This window comes from Gobio gobio, assembly GCF_949357685.1.
Source record: "Gobio gobio genome assembly, chromosome: 18".
NCBI lineage: Eukaryota > Metazoa > Chordata > Actinopteri > Cypriniformes > Gobionidae > Gobio > Gobio gobio.
The window spans coordinates 32,417,337-32,434,222 of NC_137111.1; the positions used below are offsets into that span (position 1 = coordinate 32,417,337).

Sequence of the window (16,886 nt, forward strand, 5' to 3'; positions counted from 1 at the left end):
GTACCACAACGTCCAATAGGAAAATTCAAATGCAGTAGCCACCGTTCAACCTTAAGAGGGCAGCACTTTGGCGGTTTTACACCATATTTTATAGAATTAAAACACTTTATACTCAAATGTCAAAACATTTACTCAAATCAATGAACAGCATTAATAAAGCCCCAGTATTACAGATCATTAACTAAAAAAAGTTGGTTTAGGGTTTAGTTACCCTTTAAAGGGTAACTTCAGTGATTTAGCATTAAGCTTTGTATTTAAACTGGGTCATTTATGCAGTAGAAATGTGAAATTATTTTTGAATTTGCTGCCTTCTAGACTGAGAAAAGAGAAAATGTATTTTTGTCTTATGTGGATGAAAGACAACAACTCCCAGAATGCACTTGCTTCGCTGCCCTACGAGACCACTCTGTACACCGTCGTTTTGATCTTCATAGTAATACAATCATTTCGTTCAGTTAGAGAATAAACACTACAATTAAAAATTGAACGTGTATTTTCAATAAAGTGTGAGTGAGCCAAACGAAAGTCACGGCACAGACACAGCAGTGTCAGATTTCATTCAAGCTCAGGCACGTGCAGAGGGGGGGGCGGAGGGTGCTTGAGCACCTGCCTCTTTGCCCCTTGATGCCCAAAGTGCCCTTTTTGTCAAGGCAAAAAAATTTTTTTTTAATATATATATATATATATATATATGTAATTAAAGGCCCTTTTGTGAAGGCCTGCCCAATCTAACTATTAGTAAAATTAATGAATAATAATTTATCCGTGAATAAAATGAATCACATGATGATGACCTTTCACCCGACGACCTCATCTCTCACGCGCCGCTCACGCGCGCGCCAGTGCCTAGTGGACTGACAGGAGAGGATTCTTCAATACCGCGGCTGCTGGTAAGTGTTGTTCTCAGCGAACGAAGTGTTTGTTTACTTATTATTTTGTATTATTTCACAAGAACGACGTGGAGAGAGCATGGAGCTGTTGTTTATATTGCTGTTTCCTGTATGTGTAGCCTGTAGAAGTAACGTTAACATTAGTTTGCTGTGAGGGAGAAAAGTTTCACGGGCGTAGAGTTACACAGTTTTGTCTTTTTATGTTATTTTACTAAAAACTGTTTATACTTTAAACTATTAGTTTTATTCCAGTATTTATTTTAAAAACGTATTCCAACACTGGTAATATACTGATTTTTCGTCCTCTGAATTAGCCTATATCTGTTTTTATTATCATTAAAAAATATATATAAATTCAGAACAGGATTCAATTATGTTCATGTCAATAATGTTCATCACAGAGAAAAGTGTAGCTTTAATGATAATTCATCTGTATTTAGTTTATTATTTGTGCAGTTCAGAAAGGTGTTATGTTAACGTTTACGTTTTCTGTATATGTCTAACAGGGAAGGCCACAGGCAAATATAACATTTATTATAATGGGATTATATAAAGATTGTTTTAAGTTCACTTAAATTAAGTGTTTTTTTTAAAGCCTAATAAATGTTGAAATTGGTAGCTTTCATTTATACTGTAATGCAATGTCATAATGTTTCATAGAGACATTCATTCATAAAAAGATGCCAATACAACACATATTTACAATATGCTGTCTTTAAATTGTTTCTACATTAATTTGGAGAGTAACTGAAATTATTACAATATCAAAATATTAAAAGCGTCCATGTTTTTTAATAGTGATTAATTACAGAAAAAATTTGATTAATTATAGAATTTGTTTAAATCGATTCCCAGCACTAATTTTAATATGACAAACCTATGTTTTTCTGTAACAGTAGTGTTTACAACAGCAAAATCACTATAGCCTGTAAACTCAATAATATATCTCTGGAAATAATACATTTAAAAATATCAATGTCAATATAAAATGAACCTGACCTAACATCAAAGTGCAGAGTAAATGAGATATGGCCCTAGTAGATTTCAGGAAAAGGTGTGCAATGTCCCTTTGTTTGTGTGTTCTGCAGTGCAAAGATGCCTCGCAAAGAGAGGAGAATAAAACAAAAAAAAAAGGAGCTCCTTGAGGCAGCAAAAGGCAGTGGATCCCTATCTAGCTGGTTTACGAACAGCACAACAGGTAAGCATAACGCATGTAGCCTACCATTTGTTTACACTGCAAAGGTATTTTAGACATCAAGTACATCAGAAATAATAATTACTTTATTGCAGTGTATCAGTTCTTTAATGTTTTGTATCAATACTGAAGGTATTATTGATTAGGTGCAAGGGTAGTAGTGATGGTTGAGAATATATTAATGCTGAAATTATGCCTTGTTCCTAGATGGGCAGAGAGTGGAAAGTAATAGATCAGATGATGAGATGGAGTTAGAGACTGGAGAGAAAGAGGGAAATGTAGAGACACAAGCGACAGAAACAGTGCAGGGAACAGCAAACAAGGAGACAGAGGCTGAAGAGAACGAGGGAAATGTAGAGACACAAGCGACAGAAACAGTGCAGGGAACAGCAAACCAGGAGACAGAGGCTGAAGAGAACGAGGGAAATGTAGAGACACAAGCGACAGAAACAGTGCAGGGAACAGCAAACCAGGAGACAGAGGCTGAAGAGAACGAGGGAAATGTAGAGACACAAGCGACAGAAACAGTGCAGGGAACAGCAAACAAGGAGACCGAGGCTGAAGCCAGAGACCCCTCTATATTCTCAAACCTACATGGACTACAACACCCAACTGACCCTGCCCACGTCCTACAATTCAACTTAAAGTATGATGAGGCCTTTATCCAAATGTGTGACAATATTGGACCCTGCCAACCAACACTGTCATTTCCAAAGAATGTAGAGGGACGGTCATTTCAGAAGAAGTGGTATGAGAATAACCCATGGCTAGAATATTCTCCTAGCACTGATGCCATGTTTTGTTTCAGCTGCCGTCTTTTTTTAAATGATGAAAGATACAAGAGTCACACTAACTGGAAAACTGTAGGGTTCAATCGCTGGAGGAAGGCTTTGGAAAAAATTAGAGAGCACAGTGCCTCAGAGGCTCACATGTGTGGTATGGTGAGGTGGAACTCCTTCAAGAAAAAATTACTGGAGGCAGCTTTTGAAGTGGGTGACCTTGAGTCACAAGCTGCAAAAGACAAAGAGAGGGAGAGCAACAGAGAAGTGTTGTCTCGTTTGATTGCCATTGTTCTTTTCCTGGCTAGACAGGGCATGTCTTTCAGGGGAGATGATGAGACTTCATCAAGCCAAAATCAAGGGAATTTCTTAGAGTTAGTGGAGTTGTTCAGCAAATATGACAGTGTAATTAAATTACACCTTGATGGAGTAAAAGAGAAGCAGGCAACCCAAAAAAGACCTCTTGTCTCGCTCCTCTCGAACAGAACCCAGAATGACTTGATCAAAGCTTTGGCTATATCGGTAAAACGTGTCATCAGAGAAGAAATTCAAGAGAGCGAAATCTTTTCCATACTTCTGGATGAAACGACAGATGTGTCCCACACTGAACAGGTTTCCTTTGTTGTGAGATATGTACACAACATGAAAATAAAGGAGCGATTCATTCAGGTGTGCAATGTGCAGTCAACAAGCGGAGATGCTCTTGAAAATCTTGTCATGGCTCTATTGGAAGAAAATCACCTGAAAATAGAAAACATCCGGGGTCAAGGTTATGATGGGGCTGCAAACATGAGTGGACACTATAAGGGACTGCAGTCCAGAATCCTAAGGCAAAATCCAAAGGCCTTGTATGTGCACTGTCAGGCACACTGCCTTAATCTGGTATTGGTAGAAAGCGCAAAGTCAAATATCTGTTTTGTCAACTTTTTCAATCTAGTTGAAAAGCTTTACACTTTTATGGCCAACTCATCAAAACGACACTCTGCATTTATTGAAATGCAGAAGAGGGAGCACCCCGATCAGCGTCCTCTTGAGCTGAAGAAACTGTCAGATACTCGGTGGGCCTGTAGAGAGAGTGCACTTAAAACTCTGGTGAAGGTCCTCCCATCTGTCATGCAGTTCCTTGAGGAAATGACACAGCAAGATCCCCCAGATTCTTCAGCTGGTGATGCAATGATCCTTCTAAAAAGCATTAATTTTGAGTTCTTCTTGTGTCTGGAGATCACCTGTCCAATCTTCCAGGTGACTGCAGTTGCATCTGATGCATTGCAGCAGAAAGACATGGACCTGGCTGCAGCATACAGCATTGTTGATGGAGTTTTAAAGAGGCTGGCCTACAGCAGAACAGAAGAAGAGTTTGAGAACATTTATAAACAGGCTACAGAGAAGGCTGCATCAGTGGGCCTGGATCCTCCATCTGAGGTCCCTGGACAAGCAAGGAGGAGGAAAGTGCCAGAGAAGTTCAAGTTTTCTGCCACATCAGCTACGACTGACCATGCTTTCCCAACTTTGCAGGAGTACTACCGTGTTAAAGTGTATTACGTTTTTGTGGACACAATGATACAAGAGCTTCAGAGACGCTTTAAAGGAGGAGATAATTTCATATGGGAAATCTTGCATGCCTTCCATTGCCTAGCAGTCCCAGAAAACTGGAAAACCGCAAGCATTCCAACTGCAGCACTCCAAGCTGTAAAGAAACTGTGCCAGTTCTATAACATTGAAGAGGAAGACAAATTGCAGACAGAACTGAAGGTCTTCCATACTTCATACTCATGCCCACCACCAGTCAATGTGTCATCTATTCTTTCAGTGGTCAAGGAAAACAATGCACATCTAGTTTTCCCGAACATGACTGAGCTGCTGAAGACATATGGCACACTTCCGGTATCGACAGCAACTGTGGAACGTTCCTTCTCAAAACTGAAGCTGGTGAAAACCAAACTTCGCAGCCTTTGCAAAGAGGATAGATTGTCCGACCTTCTGCTTTTGGCAATTGAGAAGGACATTCCAATAAATCACAATGATGTCATTGACATTTTTAGGGACATGGCCAACAGGAAATTGCTGTTATAAATGCCTACAACTCATCCTCCACTTATTGGTAAGATTATTGCTACTAGTACTCTAGTATACTAGTGATTTTTAGTAGGTGCCGACAGAATGAACACACACATTTTAGTTTCTTTATTTATATTTTTGATTAGACATAATCAAAATCCAACTACATCTCAGAGTCACAATGCAATATATGAAATCATGATCACTGTCTATATAGATTTTTCTGTTTCACTCTTACCCCTGCCATGGCCCTCATCCGTTCCCCCTATTGTTTCTTTCTCAGATGCTTTTCTGAATCTGATATCTTATTTTCTCTCCACAGCTCTTGGTGTGCAGCAGCCTATATGAACATCTCCCTCTTCTTGTAGCAGTCAGCCTTGGCAGCAGTTGCAGCACAGTGAGCGAGTTACAAACACTTTCAGCAATCTTTACATCTTGTCATGGTCACATAACAATTGTTTAATCAGCTAATATATCTCATATGCTTGTTTTAATTTCTATAGTCTCAGATATACTCCAGCAGCATCAGCAGCAACAACAACAGCAAAGGCAGCAAACCCACTAAAGGATTTATTTAGGAATTTAAGATTTTAAGATTTTACCAGAAATTTTTTAGACGTTAATGTTAAAAATCTTGTATAAGATTGCTGTGATTTTTTTGTTTGTTTGCTTGGTTTTTATTTTTATTGGATAAATGTAACTCTTGTATATTTGTAATTCAGTTTTTGCCATGAAAATAGCCACAGATACTGACATGGCATTAAATAAAACTATTCTGTACTGTACGAAACGGGCCACGTTGATTTTGAATAATGACCATGTCCTACACAGTTTACTATAACAGCTGTTCTTTACTATTCTGTATAACTGAATCATAAGTATAACAGTTTCTAATCCCAGAGTTATTAATAGGTGCCAATAATTTTTTTTTTTTTACTTTTAACCTTTAAATGGTCTTTTTTATTCTCTTTCTTTTTCAAAACTGCATCAAAGCATTTGCTACCATATCAATACAGAAACATCCGTATCGGAACGCGTATCAGAAAGGAATGCGTCACAATATATTGCTGTATTGATATTTTGAGCACAGCCCGATTAAAAGCCTTGTTCCATGTGCCCCTTTTATACTTTGAGCACCTGCCCCTCCAACGGTCTCTGCACGGCCCTGTTCAAGCTGAGCAGAGCTGAGGAGAGCTGAGGTAAGCGCCAGTCTGGCACGTTTTCAGATTGCATATGGAAGCTAAACTATCACAGGAATTCATTGAAAAGTTGAAACACTCACTTTACTCTGCACCGCGCTCCATTATTGTCCGTGTGGCCGCCTGTGTCTTACATTCTGTGCGTGAGATCTCTCCCCTATGGGCGGGTTGATAACATGCGGAACAGCTCCATCTAGTGGCTGTAGTTTTTGCCTCTGGCCAAAAAAAATGTCCAGAAATAAAATGCATAATTCTCTCGTCTCAGGGGGATATGAGGGGGGAAAGTACCATCATTTGAATATGCTACCGGGTTTCTACTGATACAAAGCCTAATGCTAAACCACTGAAGTGACCCTTTAATATCATACAGGAATAAATTCCTTTTTAATTGATAATTAAATTGTTTAATTACAGCTTATACATGCTAGTTCCCATGGGAGTGTTCAAGTGGACTATGTTAGTGGAGTAATGTAGGGCATTTTTTTTAATGCTATTTTCATATTTTTATTCTTAGACTTTGTATTACTATGTTCTTGCACTGTAAGCTTCAGCACCAAGAAAAATTCCTTGTGTGTGCAAGCACACTTGGCAATAAAGCTGTTTCTGATTCTGAGTGGTAAAGGAGACGATTTTGAACACAGCATATTGGTGCGTTCAAGTCATGTCTTAAAGATCGGCACATGAACGCCACCACAAAGTTGTAAATACCAGTGGGAAGTTCAGGATTTTTGTTTATTTTATTTTTATTTTTATTATCTGTACGAGTTGGGGGCGTGTCAGTGAGAAACATGGCGAAATCAATGGATGCAACATCTGTAAGTAAAATATAACGGGATTTAGCAGTTACACTGTCAGGCTTTGTCATTTACAACAAAGTAAGATAGCACTTTGATATAACAATTAGCCTAATATATGACGATACAATTTACAGTGCTGGCATCATAGATAACGTAAAAGATTCAAACTCACCTGATGCACAGTCTTTGTTCTTCATTTTCTATAAGCAGAGTTAACAAACCTTGCTGTAGGCCTACTTGAAGGTACATCTTGCTCCGACCAAAGAGACTTGAACACACATGATGTCGTAAACACGACTTCTAATACGAACATCCCAGGAGGACTTGAACCCACCATATGATTTCATGGTGACTTTAATCTAGAACCAGTGCGTTGTATAGGCTTCATCACTGACCTCTGCTGGTGAACACTTGTCACCGCTCGGTGAAAACATGGCTGCCAACCAAAGCGCTGAGTGGAGTGCTGTGTGCGAGAAATTTCGCCTGGCCCAGGAACTCTCCGAAATAGAGTCGAAAAAAGACCCTGAGAATAACCCTTTCCGATCGAAATACAAAGCTAGAGATCTGTTGAAGGAAATCCACTGTTCTTTGAAAAAAATTCAAAACGAGGAGGAGGGCGAGGCTGACAATGAAGTGGATAGTGAGTCCGGGCAGATGGTGGATGGAGAACCGGAGAATGGTTTTGGGAAAGCGTGTGCTGGAGACTCTCCAGCCGGTCTGCAAGCGGCGAGGCTCGCGGTGGTGCAGTACTATCTCGGCGTAAACCACATAGAGACCGAGGAGCTCTCCGCTGGAGAGCAGCATCTGATGAGCTGCATGAAACTCATTGACAAGTGCACAACAACACGGGAGAACGTCTCGCTATTTATACAGGCCCGGGTAAATATACACTGCATATCCGAGCATTTCCTTCTAAAAGTTTCATATGGTTAAATAAATGTGCAGCGTAGCTTACTTTCGGACTTCTGCGCCATGGCGTATGTTGATATGTATTGTGTTTTGTTGACAGAATCAGCTCGGCATTTTGTGGGCAGGAAGAGATGAGATTGAAAAAGCACAAGGATTTCTGGAGATTGCTGAATCAATGTATTTGCTCTACATGAGAGAGGTGTGTGTGTGTGTGTGTGTGTGTGTGTGTGTGTGTGTGTGTGTACGATTTCTTGGCCCAAGCCGCTCAACCAACTGGGCATCAAATGCGACGTCACTGTGACGTGTCCTTTTAGCATAGTCTGGTAGTTTGCTACATACATTTATATATCTATTAACGTTTATAACACAAAATATGTCCCAAATTACATATTGTGTACTGTAGTGTGTACTCAACCGTGTAGTCAGTGTATGAATTTTATAAGATTATTTTTGTCATCTAACATCAGAGTCTGATAGCCCGGCTGCAACAACATTCCACACTTCCTTTTTTCTGTTAAATAATGCATATTTCAGGTATTTGAAGTGTACTTTTTGGAAATTTCAGTATGAGGACAGTACTCCCACTATACTACAAAATGGCATGGAATAATGCATAATTCAGATTCACCTGAGTTGTGTCCCAAATGACGCACTAGACACTATGCCAGGGCTGGGCAACTCTGGCCCTTGAGATCCACTTTCCTGCTGTGTTTAGCTGCAACCTTGATCAAACTCACATGTTTGTAGCTTTCTAGTAATCCTTAAGACCTTCGCTACATCTGAAAGCTTAGGCAGCTGACTTGTTAATTTTCAGTCAATGATTTTGCAGGCAGCATTTGTGCACAAAAAGGTACCTCACAAAGCTAATTTCAGACATGCTTCTGAAGCCGTATAATGGTTTAATGATCAACAACAAAATAGAGAGAGCTTTGGAAATACTGAATTACTAAAGTGGAAAACATTCGTCAAAAAGATTAATAAAAATAAATTGAAATCCTGCACACTATCTGTAGCTACTTGCAAAAAAATCTTAACAAAGTGCTTTTTACTTGCAAAAATATCAGAAAATTCTTTATTAAGCACAACTTTTCAGTCCCATGATCTTTTTTGAAGGTGTAAATCTATTAAAGGTATTAAATCATTTTTTGATATTTTTGCAAGTACAGATAGTGTGGAGGCATCCTGGACACCAATATTTTCACATTCATAAGAGATTAATCACTTTCTGGCCATCTGGGATTTTTGGTATGGAGATAAAGGTTAGGATTGTGTTTTTTTGGTAGTTTTACAGTGCACTGTGTGTGTGTTTAACAAGCAAATTGTCAGTGTGAAGACTCTACTCACACTATTTATTTATTTATTCCAAGAAGGACAGAATAGAGCAGAATTCTGCAAATTGGGACCCTCCTACTAGGGCTGTACGATTAATCGAAAAATAACCGAAACCGACATTCAGAACCTCTAACCGACGTATTTTTCCCATTTCGGTTATTTCGGTTTTCACGTGACTCCGCCCCGTCAGTCACATCAAGTGCAGTTTGCAGGCACACAGAGAGATGCAGGAGCGGTTTTCTGTGTTTATAGATGCTCAGATTCACTATAGTAACTGCATGTTTTAAACAGTTTATAGTATACAGGTCAGTTAATCGCCGTTCTTATAGCCTATACGCGCTGCCACCGACACACACACACACACACACAGAGACGGCGCGCACAAGCCGCGAAGCCAGATCGCTTTCACTTTCGTGCTCATAAAGTTTGTCAAGTAAATGCATTTAAAGGCTTGCCAGTTTCAACATTTAAAGCGATTGTGCACTATTCAAAAACAACAATACGTATCCGTTCAGTGCTCAGCTTCTTTCTGTGACACAGAGAGCCGAGTCGTGTCGCGTCTCTGACAACGCCCGCGCCCTGAAGGCAGACCTCTTTCACCTGCGTCCTCACAAAGCTTTGTCATTTGTATGTTTTATGCCAGTTTGAACATTAAAGTGAGTTTAGACCATCAGATGTATAGTATGTTGAACTAATGCCTGATATATTGTGACAAACGAACACTCAGACAGAAGCTCACACATCACGTGAAGATCGTGCGCAGAGAGCAGCGCAGAAACGCAGTTCAAACGCTGTCCTGTGACTAAAGTAAAGTCACTGAAGTAGCTTAGAAACTCAACCGTTATAGCAAATATTTTAATACCTTTGAAGTAAGTACAAACCACAGCTTCAAAATGAATAGAGACGGTAAAATGAGTAATTCACACACTCAATCACTCTCTCATTAATGCATTCAAATAAATGTAATGTAGGACTACTGTGTCAATTTATCTCTATCTGATGTACAACAAGCAGAAATCTGCCCCATAGACAATAAAGTGAACCGTTTCCTTCAAGTGTTTTAAAATCACAAAGAAATGCACTTTTTCATTCGAAAAAATTCCACCTTTAATAGTAGAACATATTTACAGTACAAACCTTATCAGGAACTTACTCAAAAACCTTACGAGGGCAAAAAATGAGAAGGGGAAAAAAAAGCAAAATAATCGTTCATTAATCGTAAACTAGGTAAAATGTTCAATTAATCAAGGTTTTTATTTTTGGTCAAATCGTTACAGCCCTAGCTCCTACTGATTAAAACTTTTATTAAAGCTGCAGTCCTTCACTTTTTTGGTAAAAATGATCCAAAATCAATTTTTGAGCAAGTACATAACCAGCCAGTGTTCAAAACTATCTCCTTACTTTAGCCCGATTTACAAAGGCAATCTTGTAATAATGTGTTCTAATTTGAGTGGTACAGGTAGCTTTCCGCAGGAAATTCGAGCATGGCGCCATTCATTTTTGCAAACGACAACCATCAGTGACAACTGGAGATTCACCCGTAGTCAAAAGCAAAAGATTAGACTGTACAGAAATTGAAATCTACAGGTAAAGCTAAAACACACTAAATACATAGTCACGAAATGCTTATGCTGTTAACATTAACAATAATTTGAGAACAAACTATAATAATTATTTGCACGGGTTGATGTGATGTGAGCTAGCGATCGTTAGATTCAATCACTGCTGGTAGTGCGATTTATTGTAATGCCTTTTTTTCTCAGTTGGTCAGAACAAAAGTGGCAGACATGTTACTTGTTCAGATGACATTTTCTAGTGAAAATTCTTATTTTGATCATACTTCCAAGACATGGAATCTTTGATTCCGAAGTACAGTATCCTCTGTGGTGCGGGGAATGAATGACAGCCACACATACTCCTGAAAACTTTAGATTAATTTGCGTTAAGGAGCCGTGCAAATGCACAAACCACATAAAGATGATAATTCCGCAAATAGCTGCAATTTCAGGTTTCAAACAGGCAAAACTTACAGACTGCAGCTTTAACATTAAAGTCTGCATGACACGGAAGTTGCAATATTTTTTTTCTCCTTTATATTTATATCCATATGTCCGAGGGAAATTGCTTCTCTAACAAGAAAAAATGTAGGACGGGACTTGATTTTGTCAATTAGGAATTGATTGGATTATCTCATGTGAGTGACAGCTTGTTCTGCTCTTACAACGAAAAAAACACGTCATCAGAGATGTTGTTGCAAGTGGGCGGGGAAGTTATTTTTGTTAAAGGTTATGAGAGCACATGAATTACAAAAAAAATCATTTATAATAACTACTGCCGTATTCCATAAAAATGTCAGTTACTAATTTCATGGTGACTTTAATATTTCATATTTTGTATTCATATTAAGATATTTAATATTTCAGAGGTTTCCATAAACATCAGTTATTATGTATTATTTGTACTGTCTGTTTCACTCATAAATAGCAGTGGTGTAACCGTAACCAAACTTTGTTCTAGTAGCCACTTGATCTCTTTTTGCCTAATTGTGCATTGTATTTTATAAAAACAGTTTTTTTCATGGCTCTCTGGAATACTTCCTTCTGACTGTTCAATTACTGCATTCAACAGTCAAATATTTATGAATAATGACCGTTGTCTATGACAACACTGCATAACTGACCATTCATATGGGAAAATTGTTTACTATATAGTTATACCTGTCTCTCTGCAGTCTCCACAAACTACTAATAAAATACGATGATGTTTTGGGCTGACATTTGTTCCCGTTATGCATATTAGGATGGTCAACCACCACTGGATCTTCAAGACTTTTTTGTGCCAGAGGGAGAAGAATTATCTCAACAAGAGAAGATAAGAAGGTAATACCAATCCCCCCCCACCCTGCAAACTGCTTTATAAAATTTCTGGAACCACAATAATGTTTTAACTCCACTTTATCACCTTATGTGCCAACAGGTTTGAAATGGCTTATACACACACACTGTATTACTTGGCTCAAGTGTACAAGAATCTGCAGCAGTATGAGAGAGCTGGACAGTACTGTCACAGTACACTACAGAGGCAGCTGGAGTACAAGCAGTTTGTCCCACTCGAGTGGGCCATTAATGCAGCCACACTGTCACAGTACTACATCACCAAGGTAAGTAGCTATTGCAGTAATTAACAAGTACAAGACACAGTGTGTGTGGTCCATGAAGTTTCAACCAAGTTATTTTGTGTGTTTATTTTTTGATGTATTATCTTTTCTGTAGTCAAGGCCCAATGAATTCACTGTTCACTATGTCTCTGTTGTCACTTTATCACAGACACGGTACATGGAGGCTCGTCACTGTTTGGCTGCGGCTAGTGTCATTGCCACCCTTGCTGGAGAAATCCCCTCAGAGGCAGCTGCCAAAGAAAGTGGGTGGTTAATTTAGTTTACTGATCAGATTTATTTGGATATTTAGTTGAAAATGTAGTGTCCCCAACTGAGCAAGCCAAGCCAAAGGCGACAGTGGCAAGGAACCAAAACTAAATCAGGTGGCATAATGGAGAAAAATAAACCTTGGGAGAAACCAGGCTCAGTCAGGGTGCCAGTTCTCCTCTGGCCAATTAACAAACAGCGTATGATTATTATTCTGGCAACTTTACAGGTTAGAGGTCATATTAGATCGGAATATTCAAAAGATCGGAGGCAACACGCCAGAAACGGGTTTATTGAGAATGATATATCGATTAGACAATTATTAATTTGCAGTTTTCGAAAGATCGGAGCCGTCAGGCCGGAGACAGGTTTATTGAGGATGAGATATCGATTAGACAATTATTAAATTGCACTTTTCGAAAGATCGGAGCCGTCAGGCCGGAGACTGGTTTATTGAGGATGACACATCGATTAGACAATTACTAAATTGCAATATTCGAAAGATCTGAGTCATCACGCCGTAGACGGGTTTGTTGAGGATGCCGTGACGATGAGGTAATTTCAGGTAGAGTCTAATTGACACGGTCTCTGCAGACACTTCAGGGTCATGTGTTGGTCATGTCTGGGCGCAGGTCCACCATCTGATCTGGATATGGCCCAGATCCGGCTGACTGCAGTAAACCTAGGGATAAAACAGAGAGACTAACATTAGCGTAGATGCCATTATTTTTATAATGTAACGAGTACATCAGGTGTTATGGGAAGTGTTCCTGGTTCCGGCTGACCTAGTTAATGCAGCCTAACAATCGTTTAATTGAAAAAAGTGTTTCATGTGTGTGCCATAGTAAAGAGATGTGTTTTTAGTCTAGATTTAAACTGACAGAGTGTGTCTGCTTCCCGAACAATGCTAGGAAGAATGTTCCAGAGTTTAGGTGCTAAATAGGAAAAGGATCGACCACCTGCAGTTGATTTCGATATTCTCTGTATTATCAACTGGCCAGAATTTTGAGGCCGCAGTAGATGGAGTATAATATGTTAAGAGCTCGCTCAAGTACTGGGGAGCTAAACCATTTAGTGCTTTGTAAGTAATAAGCAAGATTTTAAAATGTATGCAATGTTTAATAGGGAGCAAGTGCAGTGTTGACAGAACCAGGCTAATATGGTCATACTTCTTGGTTCTAGGAAGAACTCGAGCTGCTGCGTTTTGGATCAGCTGGAGTTTGTTTATTAAGCGAGCAGGATCTATGCACATGCAGATCTCAGTTGCTCACAGCCAATGCAAACGCTTCACTCATCTACCGCTCATGTTCATCGGAAAAGCAAAGTCTGCATAAATAACGTGCAGAAATGAAATTTCAATGTAGGAGGATACTTGTTTCTGTTTGCAATAGCCCTACTGTGCTGTAACATGATGGGCAACGCTGGTAAAATGGCACTACCCTCTCATTTACTGATCCGCTACACTCTGCTCACATGCTCTGATAAATAGCTTTGTAGGGCTATAATTGGACAATTATATGGATACAATGGATAATTGGTCAAAAAGAGATTTATTTTAGGCCTAGAATTTTCATTTCAGTGCATCCCTATTTCCATTTGCTTTACTGAATGCCGTTTGGTGGTTGATTAATGAAAACAAAACTCCCTAATTTCAAGCAGTACACAGGTGGCCTCAGTTTCTCTCGAAATACAGCTGAAGCAATGGTATTTAACACAATGTCTCTTATTGTAACACTCATGCTTTTCGGTTGTTTACATTGCATCAGATCCTGAGGTTGTACCAACCTATACACAGTGATATTTAGCAAGAGAGTCTTTGACCAGCTACACAGAAACTCTTGAGATACTACTTAATTTTGGCCAGAGACAAAAGTTACTAAACTAAACGCAACTAAACATCTTTGAAAGTTGTATAAAAATCCTACATTTGAAGCATGAGACTAGTGGTGTTTACAAACACTCAGCCAATGAATTATGTAAACTTGGGGTCAGTACTTAAAATTAATAGTTTTTCAGTAAAGATGAAATTGGTCAAAGTGACAGTAAATACATTTATAATGTTACTAAATAATTATATTTAATCAATTCTGGTCTTTTGAACTTTCTATCCATTAGTTTCACGGTTTCCTCAAAAATATTAAGCAGCACAAATCTCTGAAATCTGATTTCTGAAAGATCATGTGACACTGAAGACTGGAGTAATGATGCTGAAAATTCAGCTTTTCATCACAGTAATGAATTACATTTTAAAATATATTCAAATGTTATTTAAAATGTTAATAGTATTTCACAATACTGCTGCTGCAGAGCAAGTACTGGACTTGCTACTGCCAATACATACATGACACACTGCTGTGAGCAAGCAGGACCTGCTGCTGCTGTACAATATAGCATACCTGAATTACCCGTAGCAGATCTATACAGGTGGAGCTGGGGAAGGTGGAGGGTTTCTAATGCTGACAAAGTATTTGAAGGTTGAGCGGCGAGCTCATTGGCTACTGATTCAGCAGAAACCAGCTGTGCCCTATAGAGAATTAAGTGATTGCAAGCAGATTGAGTTAAGGACCTATCAGCCTGCAACATAGAATTTCATGACAGAACTTTGTATTTTATTTAAAATGTATACACGTGGGTCTGAATTAAAGTATATGATAAATTATCATTAATCTTCCCAAAGGTGAGGCTGAATTTGAAAAACGTGAAGAGCTGCTGCAGAAGCGAGCCGAAATTGCCAGATGCTGGATCAAATATTGCCTTAATCTGCTGCAAGATGCGAAAAAACTTCTTGAGGTAGCCATCCTTTTCCTTTTACATTGCAAGAGATGTACACAAATTGACAGTTATTATTTTGACTTATCGGAGCAATTTCCATTGCTGCACAGGATAATATCGGCGAACTAGACTTAGATCGGCAGGACGAACTGATAAGAGCACGTCGGAATGAAGAGGAAGAAAAAGAGAAGGGAAGAAAGAGCGCCATCCTTTTTGGTTCGAGCGATACTTTCGACTCTATTTGCAGCCTGGAAGAGAAAGTAAGCAGCATACTTCCACTGGACTTTGAAGAAGCACGTGGCATCTTCCTGGTGGGTCAAGGCTACGTAGCTCAGGCCAAAGAGTATTTCGCTGTAGATGGTCACGTGACGGACCACATTGAGATCTTGCAGGACCATAGCGCCCTCTTCAAGGTCCTGGCCTTCTTTGAACAGGATCTGGAACGGCGCTGTAAGATGCACAAACGTCGCGTCGACATGCTGGAGCCAATCTGCAAGGATTTGAATGCTCAGTACTATTTGTTAATCTGCCGGCAGCTGCAGTTTGAACTTGCAGAAACCTATTATGAGATGATGGACCTGAAGTTAGCCGCGGCCGACAAGCAGGATCAACCAGACGTGCACACCATAAAGAAGTTTAACCACTTGTGTGCCTCTTCTACGAAGTATTATCAGATGTTCCTCGACTCCATCCGATCACCAGAGGGCAAGTTTCCTGAAAAGCTCGAGGATGACCTTCTGAGGCCGGCTTTGGTGGCGAAATTCCGTGTCGCCAGATTACAGTCCAAGCTGATTTCCAGTAACCCGGCTTCTCAACTGGAGAATCTCGGCCTCTCGCTGGAGTCGTACAAGTTCGTAGTGCAATACTGCGAGGAGAATCCGGAAGCCAAGACGGCAGTTGAAACCGAGCTAGAGCTAAGTGTGGAGATGGTCTCCCTGCTTCCTCTGAAGATCAACAGAATTAAATCCAAAATGGCCACCTCCAACTAAAACGCTGTTGAAAACACTATTGTAACGCCTCACATAAATATGAACAACTGACTACTACACACTACCCCTTGTTCCATGCCACACCTAAATGTATCTAATGAGCCTTCACAGGACTACCATGTAAGAAACTCGTTCGGCCTTTGCAAATGTTAATGTGAACTGATGTAACCGCATGATTTACAGACATTAATTTATTTTTTAAAGTGCAATGTACAATTTTCTTTTTTGCAGTGGGAAGTTTTTTCGAATATTATGATGGGTATGTTTAACAAGCCCAATATACAAGATATAACTGTACTAATATTTAAGCATTTTATGCCAATAAACAAGCCAAAAAAAACATTATTTAGTTTGTCTTATTCAGTCAAAATCTTATTCATAGTGTATTAATTTTCAATTTACATAATTTTACACATACACAAAAACTGGTTGTAGTAGCAGCCAACATTGTGCACTTATAGCTGCCAAATTATCCGGCTGAATGCAAAGTGGAAAGTACCAGAAAGTACAGTGACATTTAATTGAGTTTGTGCAGCAAAACT

At 39.3% G+C, this 16,886-nt stretch overlaps 1 protein-coding gene across 2 annotated transcripts; it reads left to right on the plus strand.

The window, feature by feature from the left end:
* Positions 1 to 826: 826 nt before the first annotated feature.
* kifbp (kinesin family binding protein) lies at positions 827 to 16,676 on the plus strand. 2 transcript variants are annotated; one of them, XM_079843279.1, is made up of 10 exons: positions 827 to 890; positions 1,979 to 2,088; positions 5,245 to 5,319; positions 5,426 to 7,797; positions 7,928 to 8,026; positions 11,959 to 12,038; positions 12,136 to 12,319; positions 12,486 to 12,579; positions 15,261 to 15,373; positions 15,466 to 16,676. In XM_079843279.1, the coding sequence occupies exons 4-10, from the start codon at positions 7,351 to 7,353 to the stop codon at positions 16,342 to 16,344; spliced, it is 1,896 nt and encodes a 631-aa protein (XP_079699405.1). In that variant the 5' UTR covers positions 827 to 890; positions 1,979 to 2,088; positions 5,245 to 5,319; positions 5,426 to 7,350; the 3' UTR covers positions 16,345 to 16,676. The 2 variants fall into 2 exon arrangements, 1 of the variants encoding a protein (XP_079699405.1); XR_013818467.1 differs by lacking the exons at positions 827 to 890; positions 1,979 to 2,088; positions 7,928 to 8,026; ... (3 more) ...; positions 15,261 to 15,373; positions 15,466 to 16,676 and adding an exon at positions 2,215 to 4,965 and having other exon boundaries at positions 5,426 to 5,708.
* Positions 16,677 to 16,886: the final 210 nt, after the last annotated feature.

What these genes read in the sequence shown, in the direction of transcription:
- kifbp (XM_079843279.1), top strand. Translation starts at nt 7,351, where the DNA reads ATGGCTGCCAACCAAAGCGCTGAGTGGAGTGCTGTGTGCGAGAAATTT. An exon ending in ATTTGCTCTACATGAGAGAG is followed by an intron (nt 8,027 to 11,958) that starts GTGTGTGTGTGT and finishes TATGCATATTAG; the next exon opens with GATGGTCAACCACCACTGGA. An exon ending in CAACAAGAGAAGATAAGAAG is followed by an intron (nt 12,039 to 12,135) that starts GTAATACCAATC and finishes ATGTGCCAACAG; the next exon opens with GTTTGAAATGGCTTATACAC.